This window comes from Tyto alba, unplaced genomic scaffold (genome assembly GCF_018691265.1).
Source record: "Tyto alba isolate M040663 unplaced genomic scaffold, T.alba_DEE_v4.0 Super-Scaffold_13, whole genome shotgun sequence".
Lineage (NCBI taxonomy): Eukaryota > Metazoa > Chordata > Aves > Strigiformes > Tytonidae > Tyto > Tyto alba.
This window is the reverse complement of record NW_024881275.1, coordinates 17,519,995-17,542,139: the sequence shown is the minus strand read 5'-3', so window position 1 is coordinate 17,542,139 and position 22,145 is coordinate 17,519,995. Positions and strand designations below refer to the sequence as shown.

General features: G+C 50.1%; 2 protein-coding genes and 1 long non-coding RNA gene across 7 annotated transcripts; 1 reads left to right on the top strand and 2 right to left on the bottom strand.

Moving 5' to 3' along the window:
* Positions 1-11,322, bottom strand: LOC122152904 (cyclin-dependent kinase 4 inhibitor B-like). Of its 3 annotated transcripts, none has more exons than XM_042788089.1 (2): positions 4,016-4,199; positions 1-1,595 (listed from the first exon to the last, which is right to left on the bottom strand). In XM_042788089.1, the coding sequence occupies exons 1-2, from the start codon at positions 4,160-4,162 to the stop codon at positions 1,290-1,292; spliced, it is 453 nt and encodes a 150-aa protein (XP_042644023.1). In that variant the 5' UTR covers positions 4,163-4,199; the 3' UTR covers positions 1-1,289. The 3 variants fall into 3 exon arrangements, 1 of the variants encoding a protein (XP_042644023.1); XR_006164880.1 differs by lacking the exon at positions 4,016-4,199 and adding an exon at positions 9,791-10,157 and having other exon boundaries at positions 1,515-1,595; XR_006164881.1 differs by lacking the exon at positions 4,016-4,199 and adding an exon at positions 11,163-11,322 and having other exon boundaries at positions 1,520-1,595.
* Positions 10,695-14,389, top strand: LOC116963623. Of its 3 annotated transcripts, XR_004408306.2 has the most exons (4): positions 10,695-10,881; positions 11,432-11,562; positions 12,092-12,196; positions 14,014-14,389. It is a non-coding gene; the product is annotated as an uncharacterized LOC116963623 (long non-coding RNA). The 3 variants fall into 3 exon arrangements; XR_006164882.1 differs by lacking the exon at positions 14,014-14,389 and having other exon boundaries at positions 10,695-10,800; positions 12,092-12,831; XR_006164883.1 differs by lacking the exon at positions 14,014-14,389 and having other exon boundaries at positions 12,092-12,831.
* Positions 14,359-16,714, bottom strand: LOC122152903 (cyclin-dependent kinase 4 inhibitor B-like). Its single transcript, XM_042788088.1, has 2 exons — positions 16,397-16,714; positions 14,359-14,958 (listed from the first exon to the last, which is right to left on the bottom strand). Exons 1-2 carry the CDS (start codon positions 16,655-16,657, stop codon positions 14,695-14,697), a joined length of 525 nt encoding a protein of 174 aa, XP_042644022.1. The 5' UTR covers positions 16,658-16,714; the 3' UTR covers positions 14,359-14,694.
* Positions 16,715-22,145: the final 5,431 nt, after the last annotated feature.

Below are 22,145 nucleotides of genomic sequence, written 5' to 3'. Positions count from 1 at the left end.
TAGCGCTGAGTACAGAACTGTTTAATAGTTGAACACAAGGGGTTTTTTGTTTGTTGGGTGTTTTTTGTTTTTTGTTTTTGGGTGGGGTTTTTTTTGTTTGTTTGTTTTTTAAGGCAACCTGTTTGACATTTTGCTGTTGAATAATAACAAGTATTTCATCAAACATAAGTGGTAGGAGCAGTGGTTAGATGATGGAAATCGCGTAGGAAAAACAGAGACAATGCGTGTGAAGATATCCAGATTTTTAGCCAAGCTCAGTCATATTTTGTTGTTGTTGTTGTTATTTCTGAATATCTTATTTAGAGACCCAGAAAGTTGTCTTTAAAATACCGAGCTCGTTGCCCAGAACTTCTGAATCAACGAGGTATCTCCAGGTGTTAAAACTACACAGTAACTAAACGATTGACAATTGATTTCTCACAGGGATAGTCTTCCTTGAATACATCCATATAAAATATTTGTAGTAGTTCCCAATTTGTAATCTTGATCAGTGCTAAATATTTTAAGACTTTCTAAGTTGAGTAAGATGGTTAGAGGAGAAGATCTGAAGATGAATTAAACTTGTGAACGGAATGGCTAAAGTGTTCACTATTTCGGAGCGCTACATAAAAGAATTACACGGTATCACAAAAATGCAAAGCTCTACAGGATTGTGCAATAATTAATAAAATCAGGACCATCAGGAATAGGACAGGTATCAAGGCAATGGCTTGCAGAGCAGTGAGAAAGCTGCTAAGGGAAACGAAGCATTCTCACTTCTCTAAACCGCATCAATTTAACCATAAATGAAGGGGAGAAAACGACGAATTTTTAATTTTTTTTTTTTTTTTTTCTCCCATGGAGAATCGGAGAACCGTTGGTGCTTGTCGTCCGCTCGCAGGGGAGACTGCGGGGAGGGGAGGACCAGGAGCGGTCCCCGCAGCCTTGTTTTGGCTCTTTCCGCGTATTCTTAGAAAATGCAGCAACATGCGTCACCTCCCAGAAGCAGGACAAGGAGCGGGTGATCGCGTCATGCGGAAGATCTGGGGCAGAGGGAGGGAAGGAAACCCTCCCCAGCAGCCGTGAGCGCTCGCTGGGTGCCTCGACGGCGCAGGGCGGGGGGGGGGGGGGGGGCGGGGGAGACCACCCCCGTGTCTGCCGCGGAGTTGCGCGCAGGGCACAAGGGGAGAGAGGGGTCTTCGCGGGGAGCGGGCGGGGGGACGGCTGCAGCCGGGTCTTCGAGCGCTGCGGCGGTGGGTTGGGGGGCGGCGCCGGCCGACAGGGAAGCGGGGGGGGGGGGGGTGTGTGTTTCAGCGCGCAGCCCCCGCCGCCGGGCCGGCTCCCGCTGCCTCGTCGGGGAAGCGCGGCGGGTGTCGCAGGTACCGGCCCACCGGTCCGTGGGGGCCGCCGGCCGCCACGTCGAGCGGGAGGAGGCCGCGGCCGTCGGGCAGGTCGAGGCGCGCCCCGGCGCGGTGCAGCGCCGCCAGCGTCTCCAGGAAGCCGGCGCGGGCCGCGTCGTGGGCCGGGAGGCAGCCGGTGCGTGGGTCGGGGCGGTTGGGGTCGGCCCCGCGCTGCAGCAGCAGCTCGGCCACCCGCGGGCTGCCCAGCATCATCACCTGCGGGGAGAGACCGCGTCAGCGCCCGCCCGGCCCCGCCGCGGGGGATCCGCGGCCGCGGAGGGGCGGGGGGGGCGGCGGCTGAGCGGGGAGCGGTGGGGGGGGGGGTGCCGCGGGGATGGGGGGGTCTTCTGCGCGCAGTTTTCCGCTGTCGGGTGTTTTGGCGCTGGGCGCAATTTTCCCATCTCAGCTTTTGCCTCTGTGGCCTGGGTAAATGCGCACGGCTGTGCTCGGTGATCCTTATGGGTCCCTTCCAGCTCGAGATATTCGAGCTGGAATATAAATTAAATATTTAATTTGATGTAAATTAAAATATTAGACACGGTGCGTGTCATTTCCTGACCAGGTGCTACATATCCGTACATTCTGTTCCACATTTCACACCACTTACATATACCATGGTATATATATGGTACCTGTGGCGTGTGTATGTATATATACACACATACGTGTATATACACACATACATATATATGCACACACATATATGCAATTTATACATACTATTATATGTACCATTTATAATACTATACATTGTGTGCACATATATCTCTGTGTGTATGTATACACACACACTATTTATATATATTTATGATACCATATATAGTGTGTGTATATATATACACGCACATATATGTACATATATGTACAAATATCTACATATATATGCACATATATGCATATATGTATATATACATATGCATGTATTCTGTGACATATACATACATAGATACACATATATATGTATGTATTCTGTGACATATACATACGTTAACCCCCCCGGCCCCACGGGATGTGTTTCACCGATGCACCGAGGAGCACCGCAGCTCCCGGTACGGCGAGCGCGGCCGGGCGAGGCAGCGGGCTGCAACGGCCCGGCCGTGCCCGGGCTCCGGCCGGTGCTGGGTGTGGATTTCCCCCTTCCTCAGATCGAGACATTTCTCCCTCTCTCAACTCTTCTGCTCCTGCGCCGCTTCTCACAGGAGCAAGGAAAGCTGCTGGGCGCCCATGGGTGACACACAAAACTTTCCTGATGATCCACGGTGTCACTCCGCAGCTGGACCACGAGCAGAAATTTTCTCTCAAGGTCTGACCGTGCACGACTGAATAAAAAAACAACCCAAAACAACAACCAAAAACCCCCAAACAAAAACAAAAAGCAAACAAAAAGAAGGGAATTACACTTGGAGGTTTACTTCCCTCACTCTGATGGTCATTTTCAATAGCATTTTAACCTCCACAAATTGAGTTTAAACAGTGTAAAAAATATCTCGAGACAATAAGTTTCCTCATTATTTTCTATGTGGAGAGAATTAGGTTATGGACTACAAATATTTGGTTTTATTTATAACAAGAGTGTGACAATGCTTCTAAATTTCTTATTTATAAATTCCTGTAGAGATTAAGTTTTTCAGAAAGGCAAGTGGAGTCAGAGTGGCTGCCATTTTGTGAAGGGAAAACAGAACTTAAGTTTCACTCTGAAATGAGGGGAGGAAATAGAAAGGTTACAAGAATTAGGAGACTCTTTTCGTCTGGAAATTGAACCTACAACAGAAACAAAACGAATAACTTTCTCAGTGCCTTTCTCAGCAACTTACCTCAGAAAAATATTTCCTTTTCCATTTAAAGTGCAAGGACCAAAATGGCTATTCAGCCTAGCTGGTGAAGCACTAAATATATTGCTTCAAATGGTAACTCGAGAAAACCTTTTCATGAAATGCACAACTCCAGTTTATATTACAATACATTAATGGTTAAACGAGCATTTAAAACCTTTCATCGTAAGTATGTCGATTAATATAACACACTTCTAGCTCTCATAATGACTAGAAAGCAACTCCACTACACACTGGTACATATAATATCTATCAATTAATACTACCAATATTGAAGAATAGCGAGTATTAAAAAATACTACTAATAATAGTGACTACTAATCTATACCTAGTTTCAAGTCACACTTTCAACCCCGTCACAATTTCTAAGCCACAGTCACAGGAAAATACTAGTAAGGGATCCCACTTCGTTTTCCTTGGGGGAAAACACCCGTTAAGGCTATATTTAAAACAAACAAACAAGAAAAGTTGCTCCAAGCTCAGTCAACTCCCTAAACCTATCTGGGAGCGGATTTTGCAGTCCCCATTGTCCTTTTGAGTACCCTTCAGCATAATTCGTTTGCTGCCAGCGGTACCCCTCCAAACTCCCTCTAGCATTTGCAGGGTGCCGAGGGTTGGGAAAAGCTCTCGCTTCTAGTCAGGCAGCTGCGCCTGGAGTCCGATTCCGATAATAATTAATTAATTAATAATAATAATAATAATAAAAAATAATTCAAGCCCCGAAACTCTCCCCCCCCCTCCCCCGCCAGCGTGGCGGAGGACAGCTTCCCCCACCCGTCACTCCCACCCCGCGGTGCTCCGTACCTGGAGCGGGGTCCTCCCAAAGGAGTTGGTCCCGTTGGGGTCCGCGCCCGCGTCCAGGAGCTTCCGCACCTCCCCGCAGTCCCCGCGGGCGGCGGCGGTGCACAGCCGGTCACCGGAGCCCTCGCCCCGGGGGGGGAACCCTTCCATCTCTTCCCACCCTCCCGAGCCGCACGGCCGCCCCTGGCTTCACGTCTCCCCTTGGGCCGCGACCTCGTCTGTCGCGCCGCCGCTGCTCCTCCTCCCGAGGGCAGCGGCCGCCCCTCGCACCCCCCCACCCCACCCGCATCCCCCCCCCCTCCACCCCCCATCCCCACCCCCGGGGCAGGCGGCCCCCCCCCCGGCACGGCGCGGCTTTCTCCCCCTCCGCACACCCCTGCCCGGGGCTGGACGCGGCAGCATCCCCTCCTCCCCCAGCTCCAAGGGGGAGGGCAGGGGTGTCCCGCCGGCTGCGGTAAAACGGCAAACGGGTTCTGGGGGGCCGGCGGCCGCTGCCCTGGGCCGGGACAGGTGGGTCGCGCCCCGCGGCTGTCTTGCGTGGGGCGGGCGGAGCGGGGACGGGAGCGGAGCCTTCCCGGGGCAGAGGGGGACTCTTGGGTGAGGGACAGATTTGGGTTCTGGCACCGGGGAGAGGGGTCGCCCTGCCCCGAGCCCCTGCGAGCCGTGGGTCTGGGGTCCGTGTCCCGTCCCCCCCCCGCGTCCCGGCGCCGGCCGGGAGCAGGCGGCCCGGATGAGGAAGAGCGCCGTGCCCGCAGGAAGTCTGCGATGCACCTAATGGCACTCGGCAGAAGAGGACCGCTTTACCCCGGACCCGTGGGAGCCCACGGCGGGCGGGGAAACCGGCGAGAGCCCCGCAGGGATGAGGCACGGCTGCAGCCCGGCAGCCAGAGGCTGAGCAGGGCCTCTCCTTGCCGCTGAGAAAGTTCCCGAAAAGACAAGCACCTGACTCCTCCCCTTGCTTTTCGCTCTCCTACTTAGCCCTCCTGGGCAAAGTGCCTCCACTCGGCGTGGCCCGGGGACGCCCGTGGCCCCTACCCCCCGGACCCGAAGCGATGCGGAGCGGGGAATCGGCCCCGGCGCCCGCGGGGCTGCGCAGCACCGACCCACGCACCACTCGCGGCTCGGAGGGTTTTATTCCGACACCTGGAAGCTACGGGCAGACCCGAGTGAGAGGCAGGGCGAAGGAGGGGGTTTAAGGCTCCTGCGCTCCCCCAAGGCAATGTGGAGAGCGGGGCCTTTAGGAGCCACGGCCCCCAGGTCCGACAGCGAAGTGAGCAAATACAGAAACCGATTAAGCAAGTTTTTTTTTAGTGTTGGTTTGGTTCGGTTTTGTTTTGTTTTGTTTTTTTTTTTCTTTTTCTTTTTCTACTTCTTTTCTTCCCCCCGCAATGTCAGTTCCCTAATTTCCTCATCTGGGGGTTTTCTGAGCCCCGCTGGCGCAGTTTCTGGAGAAAGCGGCGTTTCGGGAGCAGGGTGTGGCATTTCGAGGGGCTCGGGCGGGCTGAGGCGCCCGCTCGGCAGAGACCTGCGACGGGCTCCCACGCACTATGGTTTTGCCTTAGCGCGTGGTGCGGAGCGGACCCCAGGGCTGGCAGGCGATTAAAAAAAAAAAAACAAATAAAATAAAAATGAAAATAAAAACACACAAATAAAGTTTCAAAGTGGGTTTTATAAAAGTCCGTGAAGTGTGAGAAGAGGAAAGGATCCCCCACCCAGCAGGCAAAGTGTCCTCCAGTCCTTCATGCACTCTCTGCCATTCAGGATAGCCATGTAGAGATAAATCCAAGGAGAAAACCTCCTTGATTACGTATGTCAGGTGTCTCAAAATTTCAAATCACTCTTGAGGAGCGGTAGGGTTGCATATTATCACTGGCTAATCTTCCTTTCTGTGAAATAGTATAGATAGTGTATTTTATGCATGTGTGGCTGTATAAATATGTGTGTATGGGTTTTTTTGTGAATATGTAAGTCTAAAAAAATTTATACACTCACACGTCAACATATTTGCAAGTGAAGATGTTACTAGAGGAGTCAGATGGCCTGTCTGCATCTCCATCCCTGCTAAAATCTGCTTAAATCTGCGAAATCGCAGAATGGAGTAGAACAACGTATATGCTTCCATGCTAATGATTACTGATACCCCAAATCACTGATCAAGCTAGTGGACCATTAATAGGACACAATTTTAAATTACATTATTGAAGTCATATGAATTTTACCCCCACATATGCAAACCCCATTTTGCACAATTCTAATATCAACAAACAACCTCAAATTATTCAAAACATGACAACACACGGTCATATCTGAAGTTAGGGAAATTAACAGCCGAGCCTGTGCTAATGTGTTTTGAAAACGACCCTTGTATTACACTTGTATCTTGGGGGTGAAAGGAGGAGAAATCACCTTCTCTCCCCAACGAACCTTACTGCACAGATATTTTCCCGAACAACATCATCAAAAAAAAAAAAAAATCGGTCTACATTAAGCAGTCTTCCTATCTTATATTTCTGTTCTTATTGACTTTTAAAGTCACTATCACAAAGATACAGATCTTTGACACTGAACACAGATCCATTAAAATACTACAGTACAGAAATCCTGCAGATTGTCCTAGATGTTTTGATAATAGCACACAGGACGAAAAAGATTGTTCTCTGTTACCAGAAGCAGCCATCTTATGCCCCGTTTAAGGCTTAGCAAGTGCTACATTTTTAACAAAACAAAAAAAAATAGTATTTAAAAATATTTACGAGAGTTATTTTATAATCTAACAAGTATTTCTGTAATAATTTTAGGGAATAATTAAATATTACAAAGAGGAAAATTATAGCGAACATAATATTGAGATTTCCTCGCCTGTAAATTGGCAAAATGGTGCAGGAGGGACAGGGGTGGGGGTTCGATGGAGAGGTTACATGGAAGTAAACTGATTTACCATTAAGGGGAGGGGGAACAGTTGTTTGGAGTTAAGCTGAAAATTAGGTAAAAAGTATGAACAGAAATAGTTGAACAGTATTCTTCTATTTTTCACCTTAGGATTTCAGTATATTTGCAAAGACAAGTATCCTCATTACACATATTGGGTAAGAACAGGGAAATCTAGCACCTTATTTTTAAACTTCTATGACACAACTTCTAACGGTCTGTTTTGAACATAAAATGGAAAAAAAAAAAAAAAAAGGCACAAAAACCCCCAAAACCCCAACCCCCCCCCCAGCCTGCAATAATAAAGAATAAATACTTCAGTTTCTGTTTTCCAAGTCGTGTGATATAAACTTGCTCAGATTTAATTTCTGAATGTCATGTGCTGTCCTAAACAGTTGTGAAAATATCCCCAGATATTTTTACAATTTTCTTAGAAACCCTCCAGAAAATTTTTAGATGCATATTTCAGTCCCTCGTTTTGGGCTATGGAGTAATCGGAAAGCAAAACGACCTAATGGCTCTGAATAATCACCTAACAGTTTACAAAAGGTAGTTAAGCAAAGCAAATACAAATAACAAACACATCCCCACACACACAAAAGACAAAACAAATAGAATCTCTCCCATCGTCCTAAGAAATAAACAAGTATAGATGTTGCAAGAAAAATAGGTGACGGCATGGCCAGTGCTCTCCCCGAGTGGGTGGCTGTAGGATTGCCCCTAGCATCCATCTTTTGAGTGTCGGCCCCCATCCCGGACCCACTCGGGGTTCAGAAACTGCTTCGTGGACGCTGTTTCAACACAAAACTCTCTCTAACACTGCTCGAGGAGTGTAAAAATTTTCCTTGTTCCATCTATTTAATTAAGCAATTTAATTTTGAACAAAGCTCGAGAATAAGACCCGAATTTCTAAATAGAAAATAAAGGCAAAACCAACTGCTTTCTCTTTATTGTGAAACATTTTTTCCCCCTGAAATAGATTTCCATGTAAAGTGAATATGAAGCCACTCTCCTCCTGCAAACTGCAGCCCGATATACTATGGGTTCAGGGTTTGGTGTCTCTGAGCTGCCGAAATATATTTATGAATTACTTTTGTGATTGTAATGTTGTTATATTTTATTATGGAAAGAACACGGTTAAGCAAAAGCGAAAATCTTTTTTTTTTTTTTTTTTTAGATTAAATACACATTACTGTTTTACCGCTCCCAGACACTTCGGAATCAGATTTTCAGCACATTTCAGTGACTACTTTAGACCTAATGGGTATTTTAGAAGAACTCAATCTCCCTGATGAAAAGCTTAGGGGAAAAAAAATAAAAATTAAAATTAAAAAAAAAAAAAAAAAAGAAGGAAAGGAAATTAAAAAAAAAAAAAAAGAAAAAAAAAAGAAAAAAAAAAGAAACACCAGCATTTACAGCAAATGTGGAAATATGGAGAAAAATAGTTGCCACACTGCCTGATTCATAAGAAGGCTTTGTCATTGCTACAGAGAATTTACTTCAAGATAATCACCACCTTCATAGCTATGCTTTATATTCGAGATTTGTGCATTTCAAGTGAACCAGGGTTTGTAGTTTCTTTTTCCTCTCTTTAGTACAAAATGAAGAAATTAGGCCTACTACCAGCACAAGAAACAAAGGACTTGAAGGTAATAAGGAAAAGTGGATTCTTTCTGTTGATTTATATACATATATGTGTGTGTGTATATCTCCCCCACACTTGATATTTCAAAAGTTCTGAGAATGATCTAGCTATGGACTAGAACAGGCGAACTGTGAGTTGCTTTATCTCCACACCTTGAGTCCTATAGCTTGAAGGGTTTATGGGTTTTATATATACATATTATAAAATATATATTTATAAATATATATAATTTATAAAAGATATAATATCTGTTTTTTGCCGATATTTTCATGCAAATATTTCTACTTCCCTTCTCTTCTACCTCTGTTCTTCTCCAGGCTGTGCTCTGGATTAAATAAGGTTGTGGACTCCTCTAATGGCTCCCTACGAGAATTTTGCAGAACAATCTTAAAATATCCATGAAAATTAATATTTGCTTTATTTTTTATAAACAAGCATCTAATTATGTGTGACGATCGAGGCCTAAGCTGTGCCGTGCAGATCCACAACAATCCGATTTCGCATTCTGCAATCAGGAAGAAGTCTCTAAAAACGCCTGAACCTCTGGTGTCTCTCAAGGTCCTTGATACGTATGTATTTGAGTTACTCTTCTCACACTGCTCTGACCCTTATGGCGGATATTTATATCATAGCAAGGGAAGATAAAGTAGGCCACTGTATTTCACTGTCATTTACAATAGTGGAAAATTATACACTCTCGGAAATCAGTGGCCATTTTCTCTCTTCAAGGCAATACTTATGTTCCTTGTTCACAAGGAACCGTCTGCAAATGTTGGTAAGGGGTGGTGGTGGGTTTAGTTTTTCTAAATTAGCCATAGGGAAAACGAAAAGAAAAACTTCTCGGGGGGGGGGGGGGCTGGGGGGGGGGGGAGGGAAAGAAGAAGGGGGGAAAGGCAGAAATAAGTTACAGTAACTTCTCAAGAACCTGTCACTTTCTACTGCCTTTAAAGAAGAACAAAAATAAAAATAACCCCCACCCCTGGGCAAACCTCGCGTGTTCCCGGTGCAACCCGAGCATGTGGCGCGGAGAGGGCTCCGCGGCGCTGCGCGGCCGGGCCCGGGCAGCCGCGGGGAGCGGGCACCCCCCCGCCGCCCGCCGCTCCCGCCGCCTCGTCGGGACGCCCGCGACGATCGGGTCCGTGTCCCCCCCCCCCCCCCCGCCGCCCCCCCCCCCCCGAGCACCCCGCTCCCCGGGGGGGCCCTACCTGGGCCGGGGGCTCCCGCGGCGCCTCCGCCGCAGAACCAGCAGCAGGGAGAGGCGCGGCGGCCAGCGCCGCGCCAGCGCCCCGACGACACCGCGGAGGATGCGCCAGCCCAGCGCCCGGGCCCGGCGCAGGCTGCGGGAGTGCCGAAAGCGGACGGTGCACCTTATCCGGGGGGTCATGGGTGCGGGGGAGCCCCCGGCGTGCCGCGCTAGAAATACCTCCCCGGCGGGGCCCCACCGGTGAATCGGCCCTCTCACCCTCCATTCATTGGAGAGGATTTCTTTCTTTTTTTTTTTTTTTTTTTCTTCTTCTTCTTCTTTTTTTTTTTTTTTTGTTTTCTGTTTTCCGTTTGACGAATTTCGACTCCCCGTTTGGCCTTACCTCCCTCCCTCCCCCCCGCTCCTCCCCTGCCCTTAAACGCCTCCCATGATGATGGCTCCCGTCTCGAAAGCGGGCGAAGGAGGACCGGCAGCGGGGGATGGGAACGGGGGAGGCCGTCGGCTCCTCTTCCCTCCCACCGACTGGCCCCGCGGAGCACCACCACCAAACGGGCGTGGAGGCCGTCCAATCGCAGGGCGCTCCCCTGCTTTCAAATAAAGCCTTGACGACATGTCCTTGCCCTCCCTCCCCGCTCCCCCCCCCGCCGGCTGTCCCCTCCAAACACGCCGCCTCCCGCTCCGTTAGTCGGGGATGCGTGATTTTGGTTTGTTCTTCGTTGTTTGGCTGTTTCTGGACCCCGCTCCGCTCGGGTGCCCCGCGGCGGAGCCGGGGCTGCGGCGGCCCAGCTCACCGCGGCCCCCGCCCGTCCCCCCGGGGGCCGGCTAGCTGATCCCTGCCGCTTTAAAAGCGCAGGCCAGTATTGGCCCGGGCGAGCAGCTATTTCCTTGTCACATGGATCATTTGAAAGCGACGCGGGGCCGTTGAGTAGCGGAGCGAAAAAAAAAAAAAAAAAAAAAGGCAAAAAAAAAAAAAAAGCGGATCTCGTCTCCCCCCGCCGGTAACCGAAACGGGTAATTAACTGTTTCCTCTCCCCCGATCTTCTTCCCGGCCGTGCTCGGCGGTGCCGGACGGCTTTGTTTTCGGTTTGAAGGGTGAGATTTTGGAGCGGGGAAGGCGGGCGGGGAGCAGCGGGGGAGCGCCCAAAAGCCCCGGTCAACCTGCCGGCGCCCCCCTCTCGAACCTGTTCCAGGCGCTGCCGCGGCCACCGCCGGAAGGGTGCTGAGCCCCTCGACAGCCGGTGCGGAGCGAGGCCGGCCGCCCGGCAGAGGATCTCCAGGCGGCGGTGGGGTGGGGGGTCCCGTTACCACCCGGCCCGGCCCCCTCCCCGGGAGCCCCTCTGCCTGCGCATCCCCCCTCCCACGGTGCGGGGTACCTCCGTGCGAGGTGCGGGGAAGGGTGATGGGCAGGGAGGGTGTCGGTCCTGCGGGCGCATCTTCGCCCTCCCCGGGCTCGGCGCGCAGATGGAAGCGCAGGGAGCCGGCGGGGAGGGCTCCGGGGACGGGAGGCAGCGCGACTGTCCTCGGGAGGGCTGGCTGGTGAATATACGCGTGTGTAACATCTCTGCCCCCCCCCCCTCCTCCCCCCCCCCCCCCCCCCCGCCCTGCTCCAACAAACACCTCCTTCTCTCGGCTGGACAAACAGTAATAACACCGATGTCAACAGAAGTTTCCTTCTTCTGCCTGGGCATGGAGTAACCCTAACAACAATGCTAATAAAGAAGAGCCTGTAATGGTTTCTCCTGGACCGAGTCCGATTTCAAGCCTGGGAAATGGGTGAGTGAAAACAGCCATTTCGAAATGAAAGCAGCTCCTCCTCAAGAGATGCCCGTTTTGTTGTTTTTTGTTTTTTTTTGTTTTTTTTTTTTTTGTTTTTGTTGGGTTTTTTGTTTTTTTTTTTTTTTTGGTTGGTTAGTTTTTCTTCCTTCCGTGGAAACTCCTTCTGACAGGCAAGGCAAAACTGAGGGAAATAAATGCCTGCCTGGCTGCATGACACAGGTGCTGGAGCGGCAGTGGGAGGACAAACTGACAGTTTTGGCAATAGAAACCAAATACCCACCAACGCTGAATGCATGGCCGAGCCGGGCCTGAGGAGCGTCTTGCTGTGCACAGGGCGCAAACACTGCTGCAGAGGGTTGTGCTTGTGTGTGTGCATGCGCCCATGTACTCAAGTACAGCTGCGATATTAAAAATAAAAAGTGCAAGCTATTTGCCATGGTGAACATGATGCTTTTAGGGTCTTCCTGAAACATATATTCCTGCTGCTGTTTGTTGTTGTTACCAATTACTATTCTTCTTTTCAAAGAGGAGTCTGAGCCCTGAAGCTGATGCTGCTGTCAGAATAAAAGGTGCCTGTGGAAGCTCTCACATCTGAGCAGGATCGTGTTGGGGATCCTCATCTTCCCACTGGGTGAGTAGCCCCTACCGTGGGCCTGGCCTGGGCAGGGGCTCCGGACCTACAGCGTGAGAGGCAGATTTATAAAAATTAGGCATTTAGCCCTGCTGGGTTTTGAGGACATATTCTGCTCATTTGGTAGAGTTAGCCTACGAAAGTCTGTTATTTCCCTGCCAACTAATTATTACTGTTGCTGTTGTTATTATTATTATTATTGTTGTTGTTGTTATTATTATTATTGTTGTTGTTATTATTATTATGATGTTGATGATGGTGGTTGTTGTTCTTTCATAAGCTGTAATGGAAATACTCCACATTTTAAATTGAATTCTGGTTCTTGGAGAAAATGACCCTTTAAAACTGGATTACTGGTCTAACTGAGGTTGGAAGTGCCTTTTATTAGACCCTTACTTTTCTGTAAAGAGGGTGGTGAAGCTTTAGCCTTGCCCTATCTCTGTGTCTGGTCCCGGCTCCATCCCAGTTCCCTCAGGCATGGGATGCAGGCACTTGGCTGCTGCGTCTCCAGTGTTGTCCTTGGCTCACTTATGGCTATGCCATGTTCTAAGACAGAATAGAGTACAATTTCATAAGGTGTTATCATCCCATATTGTATTTTTGTATTTTTGTCTTTTAAAAGAGATGTATAAAATATATATTCTAGGCATTCTTATAATAAATAAGAATGAAAATAGATTAAATATTATATTTTTGTATATATTTTGATGCATATAATGTAGTTATAATTAAACATAAGTGTATTACATATAAAAATAATTGATAATCAAATACCTAGGCTTGATACATAATCACAATGATTTTTATATATATGTATATTATGTATATTTTTATATAGGCATTACATAGATGTATCACATACATATATGGCATAACTACACATATATAGTGTGCCAACTTATACAAAGTAATTATAAAGCATGCATTGTATAAAATTATGTTGTAATAAATTACATATTGCAATACATTATATGAAAGAATATATTATTGTTAACATTTTAATGTTTAATGACACATCTGGGAGTTGGAGACTCAGTAGGAACGCAAAACGAAGGTAAATCTTTTTCCCCTTCCATTTGTACAGGTAGCTCTGCAAAGTGCCCAGGGTTTGTGCTGGGGAACAAGATAGAGCTCTCCCACTGCCCTGTGTTGCTCGCCCCTTCCCTGTCCCTAAGGTGCAGGGTGTACGAGCACAGCCCCGTCTGGGGAGGGAGGCAAGGTCTCCCACCTGCGCCGTGGGAGCTGTCCCAGACTCCTGCCTCACCGCCCTTCTCGCTGCTGCCAGGGCTCTGCCCTCAGCACTCCCCCAGGGGTTTGGGACCCTCCGTGGTGGGAGCGGGTCTCCCCAGCCGCCCGCCCGCCCGCTTCCCCTTGACGGAGGCTGGGCTGCTGCTGTGGCTTTGCCATGGGATGCTCACACCCAGCTTCCCCACGCCGGGGCAGACCCAGACCGCGAAATGGGGACTGGCTCTCAGGTAATCGATTGATCTACCCACCGCCCTTGTACCTCCTCCAGCAGCACAGCCATTACAACTGATTGTTGTTACAACGGCTTGTTTGTTTCTTAACCAAACGTGCCACCTTCGAGCAGCTCGGGAAACCTGGGGCTGAGCACAGACGTATGACTTTTAAATTTTAGTTCCATGCCTCCTTCATTTTGCAACCATCGTGATTTCTTCAAAATCTTACTTACAGTAAGTTAGACTTACATTAACTCAGAGAAGGTCACCTGCAAGTTGGTAAAGCACCTATTACTTCAAGCGAGGGCGGTATCGGGCTTGCAGAGACACACATCGCTCCTTATTTTCTCCTTCCAGGTCCCATGTTTACAGCCTTCATGAGAAGAGCCACGAATGCACCACGAGCCCGTGCACAGACATGCATAGCATCTTACGTGGTTTTCAGAAGGTACTTGCCAAAGCCACAATCGCAACAGGAAGCCTCAATTCCCTGTTGTTCCGGCCGTTTTTTTTTTTAGGGAGAGGCAGAGGTTGGCTTCAGTGCCCCTCGAGCCTGATTTGAGTCTGAAATCAAATGGGGGGCAGTCGGCTTGGGGCTGGGAGAGCCCGGAGCCTCTCCCATCCCCTTCAGACTGAGAGCTGGGAAGCATGAGCGGGGAGCCCTGGGGAGAAGGGCAAACAGAAAGCCTGGATGCAGTCCTGTTAAAACACAAAGTGTTTATTGTGCCATCTCTGTGGGAGAGTTTTCCTTCATATTTATTTCTCTTCACAGTGTTTGGACTCGTGTGAAAAAAAAAAAAAAAAGGGGTGCGTGGAGGGGCATAGGGTTTCAAACTACAGGTTAACATACAGACATGTGCAAAGTATAGCATCGAAAACAATACATATCCCGCCGGTCCTTCATGCATCCGAGCGGGAAGATGCGGTCTGGGGGTTATTAACAGCGCGCGCACCTGCGTGCTGCTCGTGTCTCCCGAGGCGGGCGTGGGCAATAAATTAGGGGGGGGACACAAGCAGGTGACGCCACCCAGGAGGAGGCTAGGCGAGGGGCGGCGGGTGTCGCAGGTACCGGCCCACCGGTCCGTGGGGGCCGCCGGCCGCCACGTCGAGCGGGAGGAGGCCGCGGCCGTCGGGCAGGTCGAGGCGCGCCCCGGCGCGGTGCAGCGCCGCCAGCGTCTCCAGGAAGCCGGCGCGGGCCGCGTCGTGGGCCGGGAGGCAGCCGGTGCGTGGGTCGGGGCGGTTGGGGTCGGCCCCGCGCTGCAGCAGCAGCTCGGCCACCCGCGGGCTGCCCAGCATCATCACCTGCGGGGAGAGACCGCGTCAGCGCCCGCCCGGCCCCGCCGCGGGGGATCCGCGGGTGAAGCCTGGAGGTCGGCTCCGGACGGTTCGCGAGCGGCGGGGAGCACCGAGCCGGCGGGGAGCGCGGCGCGGCGGAGGGAAACGCGCCCTTTCCGCGCCGCGGGGCAGGTGGGCAGCGCGGCGCGGGGGCCCCGTGGGGTGCGGGTCCGCAGCGAGGGCTGCTCCGTGACAGGAGCCGGCACGGAGGGCGGCAGGCGCGGGGCGAAAGGGCCGGGGGAAGGGGCTCAGCCTGCTCCCGGCGCAGGAACCGAGGGCGAGTCCCGAGGCGCTTTGCAACGGCCACGGCGGAACCGTGCCGGGGGAGCGGCTCCCGGGGGCTGGCCGCCGTCCCCGCTCTCACTCGGGACGCTTTTCTAGCAGGTCCCTGGCAAGGGGACACGCGTGTGCGGAGAACCCGTCCTCCCTGCAGCGCGGCGCCCGCGCTTCCCTCGCCCTCAGGAGAGACCCAACGCGCACCTCAAACTTGACTCCCCTGCCCAGCGCAGCGCCAAAATGCCCGGGAGCCCTCCTCCTCGGGCTCGCCGTTTTCCGGGCTGCGTTTCCCGCAGCGCACCCGGCGGCGTGTCCAGCGCACGGGCTACACGCCTCCTGCGCAAAGGCGCAGAAAAAAACCAAATGCCGTAGGACGGTATCAGATACGTGTTTCGAGTGAAATGCTGCACCGACATTTTGTAGAAGAGAGCTTCGCAGCCTCTGGCCGTAAAACGTAAATGTAGCTTATCAGATTATTCCCGTTTCGTTTTATTTCGAAAACTCAAGAAGCACCTGGCCAGAGCTACCTCGGAAATTAACTTAGCTTTATAAATCTAGTATCTACTCGTCCTCCGGGCACTACCTCTATCTACACGTTCACTCAACGGTTAAACGTGGGCAGACTGAGCTCCACGGGGACGGCCAGCTGTCTACCTGCAGGGTCTGCTGGGCAACGCACCCCAATGTTTCTGCTTGTAAGAGGCAGTGAACATACCGTGAAAGTTAGTGAGCAGACTTTCTCCACGTGAGAGGAGAAGAAAAATACTAGTCGATGTATAAGTCAGAAGACGAGGTATGACGAGGGGGCAATTCTCTCTCGAAAAGGTGACTCGTTACTTTTTATTGCACGTTTATTGCGAGATGAGCACTAGCGTTCTCGGTTTTGAGTCATCCTATCTGAGTTGGTTAACGTAAAGTCAGGGGTTGCTAAGACTAAAACCTCTCTGTTGCGGCCGTCACGGACTTTCGCCTTTCCAGAAAGGCGAGCGGAACCGCCGCGCCTCGCCGGCAGCAGCCGAGCGCAGCCGTCGTGGGGGGCGCCGGGCGGCCGCCCCAGGGCCCCCGCCGCCGCTCTTCGGGCGCGGGCGGGCCGTGGCCCCCGCCCCGCTGCCCGCACCCCTCCACCTACCTGGATGGGGGTTCGGCCGTAGGAGTTGACGGCGTTGGGGTCCGCCGCGTCGTCCAGCAGCTCCCTCAGGCGCTGCAGGTCGCCGCGGGCGGCGGCGTTGGCCAGCTCGTCTGCCGCCGTTCCGCTCGTCCTCCGCGCCATGCCCCGGCCCGCCCCGGCCTCACACCCGCCGTGCGTCCCGGGGCCGCGGAGCGCGGCAGCCGCCGCTCGGCCGCCCCGCGCTGCCCGGGGCTGGCGGCAATCCCGGAGCGCCCTGCCCATGGGAGCGCCCGGACCGGCCCCGCCGCTCCCCGGCCCCGGGCCCGGCCCGGAGGTGCCTTCGCGGTGCCGCCGCCGCCGCCTCCACCTGCGAGGACGCCGCGCAGCTGCCCGCGGCTTGTTTTCTCCTTCCAGCCGGTGCCGCTCCGCCCCGGCCCGCCCCGGCCCGGCCCCGCGGGCCCCGCCTCGCCCCCGCGCCCGTGTCCCTGCCGCGGCGGCGGAGCGCAGGGCCCGCGGCCGGCCCCCCAGCCTTGCCCCGACGAGGCGGAGCACCCTGAGCCGCCGCCGGAGGGCCGAGCGGGCTGCGCTCCCGGCGGGCGTCCGGCGGCGGGGCGGTCTCTCCACTGTGTTTTTCTCTTTTTTCCTTTTTTGTTTTGTTTTTTTTTTTTTTCCCCGGCTCTTTTAAGGGCAGCAGCGTCTTAACCGGTACCTCAACGCCCGCAGAGGAGAAGAGGGCGGGGGGAAGGGGTGGGAGCAAGGGGAGCAAAAATATTTATTTAACGGGCGGGAGCAAGCCCGGTACCGCGGGCCGAGTGTCAGCAGGGCCCGGCCCCGTCCCGGCGGGCGCGGCCGCCCCTCTCCCTCCGGATCTCGGCGGTCCCCGAGGCGCGGGAGGCGGGGGCGGTCGCCCTTCTCCCTCTCTCTCCTCCCGGGGTGGGCTGCGAGCTCTTCCCAGCCCCTTTAGTTGTCACGGACGCTTCGTAATAGGCGGTGGGCGCAGCGGCGCAGAGAGCCTGCACGGGGGGTACGAGCCGCGACAGCGACCTGTCCACTCTCAGCCTTAACCGGCTGGTTTTGCGATTGATTGTTTTGTTTTGTTTTTTTTTTTTTTTTTTTTTGATAATTAAAAAACCCAAAAAGCACCAGGTCGAGACTTTGAACCTTTCCTCCAAACAAAGCCCACAGAGGACGGGGGAGCTCTGATGCCTGCGCGGCACCGCGCTCACCGCCCGGCCCGGGGGCCGGCCCCGGGGTGAGGGGGGGGTGGGGGGGAGGCGGGGAGAAGGCGGGGGGGCGCGGGGGGAAGGCCGGGGGACGAGGAGGAAGGAGGAGGGAAGCGGGGGGATGCGGGGGGAGGCGGGGCGGGGCGGGGGGCGCGGGGCGGCGGCAGCACCACGGACAGCTCCCCACCCCCCGCCCGCCGCCGGCCGGGCAGCGCCGGGCCCCCCCCGGCCCCGGCCCCGGCCCCGGCCCCGGCCCCGCCGAAATAAGAGAAAAAATACCCTTTGCTGAACCCACCGAATCGCCGCATCTCTGCCGTGCGGGGGCAGGCGGCTTTCCTCTTCCTCATCGTAATGGCTGCTTTGTGAATCCCGCCGTAACTACCGGTAAATGGAGCGATCGCGCTACAAAAGCGTTTAAAGGTTTCTTGGGTCTTATCACATCACGGTGCTGTGCAAAGACTCGGAGGATGTCAGAGCTCCTCACTTTTTCATTTAGGCATGTTTCATACTGTTGCTGCCCTTGCTTCTTTCACTGTGAAGTCTCATGAAAGTGACCTGTTCCCTCACCTTAGTGCACAGACACAATCTTTGTCAGATACATGGGATCTCTAAACTCATTCTCTTTGGGAAGTTTGCAGTCATAACTCTACTTCATATTGCCATTCTCTGATTTTTAATCCTTTGCCAATCATGCTGCCCGCTGCCCATCTGCATCTTTACCTGAAACAATTAGCACATATGAAAATGAAATTACTTTCTTGGCCTAATATTTTATAAAGGCACAACTATACTACTAAAAAAGTTCTATGTTTTCTGTACCAAATGGTGCAAGTCACTTCTACCAGCAGCGAACAGAAGAATGCTAAGTGGTGTGGCCAGTGAAGACAGTCTATGTAAAGGTCAATTTTGTGACTTTATTTGCAACACTTGGCATGTTGATATGATCAGATCAACCTAGTGCCAAATTCATCCTCTTCACTCACACTGGCTACTATTTCTACACTCAGATATGTAGAAATTAGTGGAGTTCCACTCATGATAAAGAGCATCCGGATATAAATAGTTGCTTCTGGATAAATAATTGAGCATTTATATCACTATCTGGTGATTTCCTACTGTTTTTGTTTTTTGTTTTTTTTTTTTTTTTGTTTGTTTGTTTGTTTTGTTTTGTTTTTAATTATTATTATTATTTATTTCCTCTTTCTTTATTAATAAATTTGTTATTCAAGCACTGGGTTCCATAAAAATGAGAAAATAAATATACTTTAGAACTCTATAATAAACAAAAAAAAAAGGAAACAAGAGGAATAGTTTCATCTATATACTAAGGTATGCAGACCACTGTACAGTGCAAAGACCGAGCTAGTGAAAGGTTTACTTAAGTCTTAAAAAGACTGCAAACTAATTTTGACAGCAGCTGGAGTAAATAGCAATATTGCAGAATCAGTTCAGTAGAGATAGTATACTGATCCTGATTCTGCAGGTCAGCCATGTACTAGTGATAGAAAAAGGGTTCTGACAGGGCTTTGGTGCCAATAATATATCCATAAGGTAAACAAAACCAGTCCATGTCTACTGGAATGGCATGAAAGTTTTAAGCACGGCATGTTATTTTAACAAACAAAAACCATGAAAATAATGTCTAAAGGAAGAAAGACTTTCTACTAATTTGTTTAACCCACTTGTTACTCCAAGGCTATGTGGTAAATAAGATAACCAAACCCCAAAATACTGCTTCACACTGCTTTCAGAAGAGGCTGGCATTTCTTAAAAACCTCTGGAATTAACATTGTGAAACATACATGAATGACAAAGTAAGGAGTCCTTCCTGATACTTCCTGCGGCTCAGAAAAGTCCACACTGTGCTATTAGCGAAAAGAAGGATGCCCTCAAAAAGACTGCCTTTGCAAATTCATAAATGCTTATTCTCCTGACCTAGAGCTGAAATCCCACCCATGAGAGAAAATAGGATATTTCAGTTGTAAACTGCTTGCTTTGGAGATGGAATCTCAGACAGTGTTTTCCTTTTGCTCTGAATATGCAGTTGCTGTCTGAAGGACAGTGTCACTGTCCAGATGATTGTAGCTTTAAAGAAGCTGTTACACAGTTGGAAGTGACTTCTTCCGATTTCAAAGTTAATCATGCAAAGATAAGTTGTGCAACTGTGACCTTAAAACAATCATTTAGGGAGGCGTCACAGCTGTACTATGAACGTGTGCTGCAGGCATATTAAATATGCATATAGACATTGACACAATGCCAAATAAATACAAATCACTTGGCAATCAGGTAGACCTTACAAGCACTGCAATGATAGCAGTTTCTACAGTCAAAAGGAAAAAAGAGAAATATCAAGAGATTCAGGAAGATAATGGTTAGTATGCAGAATGTGTGATCAGCTCAATATTACTCAAAAGCAGCTTACCACAGAGAAAAAATGTTACTCACAGCAGATTTTCTTAGTTTTCACTGATTTGACTCCAGAGAAATTGAAATTCTTCCAAAACACTGTTTTACATTTAGAGCAAACAGTGCCACAATGAAATGTAATTTAGTACAAGTTAAAGAGATCTGGATTTTGAAAAGCCTGCCAATAGTTATTTTCTGTAGAATAATCTTAATGTATCATGTTCTGATAAAGTAGGCGCAGACGTTAGTGAAAATCCCCATCATCTGTTACGTTTCTGCTTCCACTGGGGAGAACAGACATCACTGACTCCTGTAGGAAAACACCAGGGATGTTCGCCAAGAAGATTGGGGCACCACAGGATAACATTAATATTTGGGCATACAGTGTTAAGGATTTGAAAACAAAACAAAATCATACAAATAAAACAGGGAGAAAGGTTTTAAAATCCTCAAGCTGGGTGATAACACAACTGCAAGAGCAGCAGGCTTCCAGTCTCCAAAACCACCAGCTGTTTATTGGCCAGTTCTCCTACTGACTGCACCTCACAGTTGTTATGTGCCTACTCTGGCGACCTGCTTACTTGTAAGAGAAGGGTGACCATTCAGTGCTCCGCTCACATACTAATTGCCAATTTCTGGGAGACTTAACTTCATCAAGGGAGAATCTGGCTTTGTGAAAAAGTCTGTTTCTTCCTTGATTTCTTCTGCTTGGTCTGGCAAGAAATTAGGCTGAATAGGACAAGAAGTTATTGGCAGGTTTGTCACAGATGTTTTCTTCCAGCTAACACCCTTTAAGGAGTTATGTTTGGAGTAGGACATTCTGTTCTTCCCTCAGCTGGGTCTCTTTCTGTGGGAAGGAGGAAGATAGATGGCAATTGTGACCTAACATTTCTCGTCTGGATCAAAATAAATATGCAAATAAACCAGAATAGAAAAAGATGATGGTTTTTGATTTCTTTAAAGTGGAAGTGTAAGTACTGACTCAAGTTTAGTTTTGTTTCTTTTTAATAGCATTGACACTACTCTGAAAGTGGATTTTCTCCTTTTTACCCTGCTGTTCTTTATGTATGCTTTCAAACAATGTGGACATGAGCACTACAAAACACTGCATAGACACAGTTCTGACAACTTTATGGCTATTTGGCTAGCTGTGTTTGCACTGAGCTCTGTGTGCACTGTTATTCTTATTGAAGGTGTAAGCATTACAGATTCGGTGAGAACTTGAAACTTGCTTCTGTATTTGGTTACCATGTTGGATATGCCATTTGCTTCCTTGGGGCTCCCTGACAAGATATTCTCCCAGAATAGCTGAATCAGTTGTAGAGGAAGCACTCAAATCAGAAAACAAGTCAGTGACTTTCTTGTGTCAGAGAGCTGTAAGATACCAAAACAGAAGTAGGTGCTAACAGACTGCTTCCTCTGTAAGCTATCCCCGATTTTGTTATTGCCACCAGTTTTGTTACGCCAGAAGGAGTTTCCTGATCCATAGATGGCCCAATGGTTTGGTCCTGTGGTTTCTGATTGTTGAGTTTTTTAAACGTTTTTATTTTAGATGCTTTCACACCTGAAGGTTTAGCTGATTACAGATAAAGACATGAATGCAGAATCTAGGACATATTCTCCAGTTTGCAAAGTCTAGAGCAGCCCCAGCTTGCTTTTGTGGCATCTGTATAGCAAACCAACTTGGAATCTAAGTAATAATTCTCTTGTCCTCGTCACTTAACTATACAGTGCTGAGCAAACCACTGTGTCTCTTTGGCTCACTTACACAGATATAAGGATTGTGCTCATAGGCCTGTGGGACAACAGGAGAAAGGCTACTGAATTTGAGATGTGTTCAACATATAAAGCCAAATGGTAAAAGCTATTGTACATCCTGTTCACGGGCTTTGTGATTCTGCAGCTGCAGGGAACTGTTGTCTTTGGAGTGTCTGAAGAAGCGGGTGAGTCGGGTGACATGCTGTCTGAGAGCTAAGCAGTGCTTAACATGTCAGGCAGATGTCAGGCATCTTCCACAGTCGATGACTGTATTACTGAATTATGTAAAATTCACATTGAGCACATCTAATTAAATGATTAATCCAGTCCTCAAGTGTATGTACATAGATTTATATTGTTAGTGACAACTCATCTGATTA

What these genes read in the sequence shown, in the direction of transcription:
- LOC122152904 (XM_042788089.1), bottom strand. Translation starts at nt 4,162, where the DNA reads ATGGAAGGGTTCCCCCCCCGGGGCGAGGGCTCCGGTGACCGGCTGTGC. An exon ending in TTGGGAGGACCCCGCTCCAG is followed by an intron (nt 1,596 to 4,015) that starts GTACGGAGCACC and finishes CTCTCCCCGCAG; the next exon opens with GTGATGATGCTGGGCAGCCC.
- LOC122152903 (XM_042788088.1), bottom strand. Translation starts at nt 16,657, where the DNA reads ATGGGCAGGGCGCTCCGGGATTGCCGCCAGCCCCGGGCAGCGCGGGGC. An exon ending in ACGGCCGAACCCCCATCCAG is followed by an intron (nt 14,959 to 16,396) that starts GTAGGTGGAGGG and finishes CTCTCCCCGCAG; the next exon opens with GTGATGATGCTGGGCAGCCC.